The following is a 7,843-nucleotide window of genomic DNA, read 5'->3' as shown; positions in this document are numbered from 1 at the left end:
TCGGCCTGTGTTTGAAGTCCTGAACCTGACAGCTTTCTCTCTCTCTCTCTCTCTCTCTCTCTCTCTCTCTCTCTGTCCCTCTCTGTTCAAATTAAAATAAAGGTTTTTTTAAAAAAAGAATATTTCAGACTTAGAAAAAATAGCTACAAGGCCTAACTGATGAAGCCAAGAAGGTACTTTGTGAAGACTTTTTTGTTTGCCTTTAACTCAGACAGTAGCTTTGTGTGTGTGTGTGTGTGTGTGTGTGTGTGTGTGTGTGTGTGTGTGAGAGAGAGAGAGAGAGAGAGATTAGGGATAGGGGAAGTCGAAAGTCCCAAGAGTTTTAGAGTTTCCAAATCAACAGGTCTTTTCTCTTTCAGTGAACACAAGACAGTATTTCCTGTTATTTAAGGAGAGCTTGAGCAATTACAGGACTTCTTATGACTAAGAGTGATAAAATCTAACTTTATGGTTTAAAAGTTTTCTTATCAGCCTGTAGGTTTAAATGCTAGGATGGCTGAAAAGGAAAAAAGCTGAAGAATGGAGGCCAAGGGAGTATATCGTGAGCTCACGGGCCATGATGGAGATGTAGCTTCCTTTGAACGGGCTCAAAGAGTTTGCTGTTTGTGAACTTGGGCAGCTCACCTAGCCATTTGTTCAGTTCAGCTGTGTTACTCTGTTAGAACTGCTCTGACTCAGTACCCTAAAAACCTCAAGGCATCATTTGCAACCAACTTCTGTCTCATTTCCTGTAGACAACTTCTGGAAACTTCTCAGAACACTCCAATGACTTTCATTGTGTGTGGTATCAAATAGAATAGTGCTTTATACCCCCTAAATCACCAATGCTTAGCACAGGGTTTAGCCCATAGTAGGTGATCAGCAAATGAGTAGATACATTCAGGTCGTATCCCTTCTATGAAGATCCCCCGAGTCCCTGAACAGATGTTACCTTTCTTTCCTTCTTTTACTATACTTTATTCCTCTGTGACAATACTTACCAGTGTCTGGTTTATTTGGGGTCACTTGGTTATGTGTCTGTCTTCCCTACTGGATTGCAACCCTCAGAGGGGACAGATGATATTTTATTCCTCTTTCTCCCTGTTATGCTATCTAGCATAGAGTAGTTGCTCCAGAAATACATGCTGAATCGAAACCCTTTCACTGACCTCATCTCTAAAGTGAGTAACAGGATGCCTTCCATGTGGTCCTGTTGACAAACTGAGTCTTACATGTCTTCCTCATCACCAAGTGTGACAGTCATTGTGAGTCTTTTCTGCCTCTGTGTCAGATCGGGGAACTGAATGACAGAAGCTCTTCTTCTTATCTTAGCTTGCACAAAGTGACCCATCTTGTTCCTTTTGTCCATTTCACCTCTAGATATGTACAAGTTGACCTCCGAATTGCTTGGAGAGGGAGCCTATGCCAAAGTTCAAGGTGCCGTGAGCCTGCAGAATGGCAAAGAGTATGCTGTCAAAGTGAGTGTCTCATTGGGATGCCAGGCTTGGCTTTGCAGGTACTCGGTCCCAGCTCGTCCTCAGCCAGATAAAATTTATATTCTTCACTGTGGTGGCTCAAATAAGAATGGGGGCTCCAAAGCAGTATTCATTTGATTCAAATCTTGATTTCTGCACTTACTTACTATTAACCTTGGATGAGTTACTTAACCTGTCTGTCCTTGTATTTCCTCGTCTGTAAAATGGGTGTAATAATTAAACCTGCATAGAATTGTAAGGACTAAAGAAATTAATCTGTAAGAAGTGCTGAAAACAATGCCTGACTCATAGTAAGCTGCTGCTTACTGCTATGACAAAGTTAGCTTCAGGGAGTGGGCAACCAGATTTGGGATGAGAAAGGCCTACCTGAATCTCTGTTTTGAAAAACGATTACAGTTTGACTTTGGGCATTCGTTCAGCCTCTGTAATTCAGTCCCTGTGTCTCTAATATGAAGATCATGATAGCTACCCTTCTTTGTCTCATGAGGTGGATATGACAGTGAAAACAAAAAGGAACTGGTAAATGTAGAAATGACAAATTACTTTAGAAATTACTAAATTATTTTAGAAATTACAAAATGCTCTACAGGGAACCAGCAGTTAGCGTAATGGCTATGTCGCTGGACTCTCACGTAGTCCACTGCGGTTCGCGTCCGGGACCTGGTGGCTTAAAACTCAAGCCGGGCGCGTGTGTGTGCATGCCCAAGATCCCGAGAGGAGAATGGAGAAGGGATTGTGGCGTGACCATCCCCTCTGGGGGGTGATTTCTCGCTTTCTGTCTCTATGTCTCTCTCTGTCTGGCTGGCGAGCACATGCGCCCTAAAGACTAAAATATTTTAAAAATTACAAAATGCCCTACAATGTACATTAGGATCATGTGGATTAAAGACTAAAGTGACTGAACACCCAATTTGGGGCAGGAGAAGTGGCTTCTAGCTTCACTGTTGACTTTTCTTATAACCAACCTCCCTGAGTTCCAGCTATGGACCGACTATAAAGGAGGATATTTCTGCTAAACCATGTTCCCTGTTCTTGTTGCTTGACTTGGTAACAAAAGAGCTATCTTTATTCTTTTTTGGAAACAGATCAGTCTATGTTATAGTTTTTTCTTTTTTAAAATATACCTAAGTATGGTAAAAACTGCAAATATAAATTGTCAAAGGTTTGACTACATTTATGATGACAGATGTATTTCCTCAAGGTTGGACCACCGGAAGTATACCTGGCCCTTTCTCCAAGCCTTCCTGGCATCTTTGGGCATATACTTTGGACCCCGGCTTAGCAATTTTTTGGTTTCAGTAGCTCTGCCCAGTCTGGTGGGCCCCCTAGTCTTTGAGAGCTCCCTAGGGATGGGCTTTTCTCCCAGCATGCACCACAATGCTCGACTTATTCCAGCTTTCCCTATAGGCCTCTGGCTATGAATTCTAGAGTCTCAAGGGTCAAGATGAATTTCAAGATAATCTTATCCTGATTTTTCTTCTATGACTCCTCAAATGGTTGTCTGTGTACTGCTCCCCCATCTGTGGTAGCCGGAGCCCATTATCTCCTCAGAGAAACAGTGCTGTTGTGGCGAAGTTTGCTTGCTAGAAAGTTCTACCTGACTTTGATCTGAAACACTTGGTGATTGAAGTCGTCATTTGCTTACAGGTGTGAGCTTATTTAGAGAATAAATCACAGTTGGCTGTGGATGTTTGTGCTATGGCATTTTGAGACGTTTGGAGTGTCCCGACAGCAGCCTTTGGAGTAGACGGGTGTCTTCAGCTGCGCTAGCCATGCTGCACGTGGGAGCTGAAAGGCCGAGCCAGGCTCTGCAGGAGACTTGCCCACGTGCTCTTTTTGCAATGGATTGGGCCCCTGGTTGGGTCCAGAGAGCTTTTCAGAGTCAGCCAGTTCTGGGACCAGCAGTTAGCGTAACAGCTATGTCGCTGGACTCCCATGTAGCTGACCGTGGTTCAAGTCCCAGACCCAGTGGCTTAAACTCAGGCTGGGCGCGTGTGTATGCGTGCCCAAGATCCCGAGAGGAGAATGAAGGAGAAGGAATTGCGGCGTGGCCACCCCCCTGGGGAGTGATTTCTCGCTTTCTGTCTCTGTCTCTTTCTGTCTCTGTGGTAAGCACATGTGCCCTATACCAAAAAAAAAAAAAAAACTCCCCAAAAAAAAAGAGGCAACCCAATAAAAAACCTCTCCAAAAAATCAGAGTCAGCCAGTTCCTGTGTAAGCCCCCTGCTCATCGATTGGCTCATCCCTTCCTTCATTCAGCATTTGCCAAGTATCTCTGGGTCTAGGCAGGGGTGCCACCTTGGACAGTCTCTGAGTGCTTGAAGAAGCCCTACTGGGTATTAGCAGGTGTTCAAGGGCTTTGGATTCAGCTCTGGGCTGGTGGACAGAGTGTTTCCCACCTTCCTATCTGTTGACATTGCTGTGAGGGTTAGCTGAGATTATATATATATAAATTGTTCAACACCAAAGAATTAGTTCCCAGAAGAGGAGGAACTTACTTCCGCCTGCAGGGATTGCAGAGGTGGCACCTGGAAGGGTCTTGAAGCTCCAGCTTTCTCCACTGTGTCCTCTTCCCCCACTTGACCTTCCTCCTGCACTAAAGATCCTTCAGTAGAGGTTGTGAATTCTTACCCGTAAGGCCCTTGGGGAGTAGTTGCTGAGGTGAGCTCTTTGTCTTGCTGGCTGCCTCAGTCTCCCTGGGCAGCTGGGGGCAGCATCTTCACAGCCTCTTTGGTGAGATGCTAAGCCCTTGGCTATTGTGAGCAGAGCAGGCTCAGCTGGACTGGAAAGCCCTCGGGCTGGGCTATTGCTCTACTGACAGCCACTGTGCCTGTGTCACCAAGGCCTACTCCCAACTTCTGCTCCAAGCTGGATTTGGACTGAATTTGGCCCTACAGTCCCAGAGGGCCTGCCAAGGGACTGTTTGGAAGTCAGGTGGGCATATGTGACAGATTATATTCTCCCCACAGATCATTGAAAAGCAAGCAGGGCACAGTCGGAGTAGGGTGTTTCGAGAGGTGGAGACGCTCTATCAGTGTCAAGGAAACAAGTGAGTATCACTAGGGTTACTCCCCGCTTCTCTGGGGGATGCTTGGTCTCAGGAAAGGAGGTTGTTTCTCACCATCTCTGGACGCCAGCATTTAGCACTCTCCCTCCTTCCCCCACAACATGGGGGAACACCTTCCATCTTTCAGTGTTGCAGAGAGAGAAAAGAGAGAGACAGAGATGGGGGTGAAGCACTAATAGCAGCAAAGAAGCTGATCTCTCTTCTCTTCAGACTATAATACTGTAAATATAAGCAATTCAGGCAAGTTAGGGAGTGAGCAATCTGAATCTGTAGGTGTTTGGGGGGAAGAAGGAGGGGTTATTGGAAGTACCTATGGAAACTAGGCTGACTGTTGCCTGCAAGAACTCTTTAGGGACCTGCCTTGATACCGAGATAATGAAGAGCTGGAAAGAACAGTAGCTAACGGTTGCTGCTGTTCTCTGGCCGGAAAGCTTGCCCAAAGCTCCTTGCTTGAGAACTGGGCCGAGGTAATCTCTAGCCCCATCTTAGTCTGCTCACCACCGGCTCCAAATGAGTGACTCTCCCACTGTGGCTTTAAATCAGGGTCACCTCTAAGACTCTGCTTCCCCCTCTCTCTCCCTCCATGGCAGGGTCAGCAGGGAGCCAGTGGCCTGGTATTGATGGCTTTGTCATTAAGCTTGGAGGATGGGGGCTGCTGTTGATTTAACTCCAGGCGCTGCCTCTACAGTCTTCCTTTAAATTAGGCCATTTTGGCCATCTGATTTGGACGCCTTCACACCAGTAAAAGCCTGGTGTCTCCCCAAGTGGTCGGCACTTTTTTATGAGGGATGGATTTTTATTTTCAGCCCTCCAGCTTCTTAGTTCAGCATTAGAGCCTCTACCTGGTTTATTTCGTTCTTTAAAAGAAAAAAAGCCCCCAACACGTCCAATGTCCAGGCCGGTGCTTCCCCACTGAGTTACAAGACGACCTTGTTGGCAGAGCACTGAAATCCTCGGGCAGACAGAGAGTGCTCACCGGGGAAGGCCACAAGTGCTACGGCGGCCGGGAACACGGCCGTTTCATTAAGCAGCGCTTAGCAGTTAGGGTCTAGCGGTGCCCACGTTAGGCCCCAAGTCTATTTGACAGATGTTTCCATTTTCTCCAGGCAATGTAAATACTGCCCCATGATTTATGGGCAAGAGGGAGGGCAAGTAATTATTTGCTGCTTGCCTCCAGGACACGCACCTACTATTCAGTGTTATTAGCCGCAATTGCTTCCAGTCGGCTGCAGATTTTATTCAGTTTAATGTGACCGGGACTTTTTTTATAACTCTACCTAGTGGGTTTTAGGGTTGGGGTTTGACAGCACGGACTTGGTGAAAACACCAGAGACTAAACATTATGGAAAGATAAGGTGACCTGAATCTTGCTAACACCATTGGCTGCTTCCAAACATGGGTCTTTAATAAGCATTCTGATTTCAAGTTGATTTCTGCCCCGCTACAGGGCGTTGTATATTCTTTTCATTGTATATTTGTAAGTGGACTTTAATATATAATACCATTTCCCTCCTTTTCCCTCTCCTCCTATTTCTTTCTGTTTAAGGAACATTTTGGAGCTGATCGAGTTCTTTGAAGATGACACAAGGTTTTACCTGGTCTTTGAGAAATTGCAAGGAGGTACTTACTGTTGAGTATGTGTTTGGACTTCTGATTAAGACCCAGCGTGGTGATCATCCATCATGAATCCCAGAGACTTCTAAAACGAGTCAAGCTAATAAAAAGGATGAAGGACTTAAAAACTGCCCTTGATTTGGGAGAAGGAAGGCCGGAGGGCAGGATGATAATTAGCATTTTGCAGAGCTTAGAATGTCACCTGTGTGGGCATTCTATAAATGCCTTTTCATTATAACAGGAGTCATGGATAGGTACAGTCAGTGATCAATTTTTCAGTCCCCTGCTTTGACATGTTTGCTATTTAACTAAATTCACTATGGGGTGGAAGCTCTCACAAACAGTATGAAGTGTAAAAAGGCTAAAATGAGGGAGAAGAAGGTCTCATTGTTTGGGACACAGACCCAGGATGAAGGGGAGGCCTGAGAATGTTTTGTCCTTCAGATGGAAAGACATAACTCTTGACTCCCACCACTACTACCATCCCCCATACGTATAATTATGGGAATGTATATTTAAGTTGCTTTTCTGGCACAGTCAGGGGTATAGAGGAGCCTTCTCCCTCCCTATCTCTTAACCATTTATGGTTAAGGACACATTTGTGTCTTCTAGGACACATTTGCAAGGCAAGTGTTATGGGGAGCTGAGTGGAGGGCGACACAGAGGGGCTCATGGTTAAAGGCGCATGTGTTAGAAACTGATAACACTGAGCTTAAGACTAGCTTCATTACTTACAAGCCATGTGACCTTGGACAAGTCACTTAAAGTTTTGCAAGCAGTATTCTCATCTCTAAAATAGGGATATTGATAGTCCCCACCTCACTGGGTGCTATGAAGATGAAATGAACTAATGTATGTGAAATGCTCAGCACAATACCCAGTACACACTAAGAGTTCAATAACTATGAGCTGTTAATGTCATTAAAATAATTGGGGGACCAGCAAATGGCATAATGGTTATATCCCTGGACTCCCACGTAGTCAACTGCAGATCAAGTCCCAGACTTGTGGCTTAAAACTCACGCTGGGCACATGTACATGCATGCCCCAAATCTCAAGAGGAGATTGGAGGAGAAGGGATTGAAGTGTGACCATCCCCTCAAGGGGTGATTTCTCTCTTTCTGTCTGTCTCTCTCTCTCCTACAAGTGTACATACCCTAGAACAAAAATCTCTCTCTATGAAAAACCCACACAATTGAGTATGTTAGGGGCTGTCTTACCAGTGTGAAGACTGTTACTCTCTTCCTCCCCTTTTAGCACATTTGGGAACAAGAGGCTCAGTAGAGCAGACCAACCTAGAGTCTAGCCACAAGCTGGTTTTCTGGGGATGTTCCCTAGCATGTTGGCAGCCTTTTGTTCATGAACTTGGCAAGTGAAAGGTTTTTAACACTCCTCTCCCTTCTTCACTCTTCCCTTCACCATGCAAAACAAAACAAAACAAACAAGGGAACCAGCAGTTAGCGTAATGGCTATGTTGCTGGACTCCCATGTAGTCGACCACGGTTCGGGTCCCGAGTGCGTGTGCGTGCGTGCCCAAGATCCCGAGAGGCGAAAGGAGCAGATGCCCAAGATCCCGAGAGGAGAATGGAGGAGAAGCGATTGCGGCATGACCATCCCCCCTGGGGGGTGATTTCTCGCTTTCTGTCTCTATGTCTCTCTCTGTCTGTCTAGCAAGCGCACGTGCCCT

The 7,843-nt window shown here is 45.7% G+C and overlaps 1 protein-coding gene across 10 annotated transcripts in view; it reads left to right on the top strand.

The window, feature by feature from the left end:
- MKNK1 (MAPK interacting serine/threonine kinase 1) overlaps positions 1-7,843 on the top strand; it is a 48,018-nt gene that overhangs the window by 20,441 nt on the left and 19,734 nt on the right. For all 10 annotated transcript variants that reach the window (XM_006164245.3, XM_027766603.1, XM_027766601.1 and 7 more), the window contains 3 exons: positions 1,360-1,457; positions 4,445-4,524; positions 6,089-6,162. In XM_006164245.3, coding sequence (XP_006164307.1) covers positions 1,360-1,457; positions 4,445-4,524; positions 6,089-6,162 — 252 coding nt within the window. The remainder of the gene's footprint in view (positions 1-1,359; positions 1,458-4,444; positions 4,525-6,088; positions 6,163-7,843) is intronic.

The sequence above is a fragment of the Tupaia chinensis genome, unplaced genomic scaffold (assembly GCF_000334495.1).
Source record: "Tupaia chinensis unplaced genomic scaffold, TupChi_1.0 Scaffold143599_1, whole genome shotgun sequence".
In the NCBI taxonomy this organism is placed as follows: Eukaryota; Metazoa; Chordata; class Mammalia; order Scandentia; family Tupaiidae; genus Tupaia; species Tupaia belangeri.
This window is presented reverse-complemented; position numbering and strand designations above follow the sequence as displayed.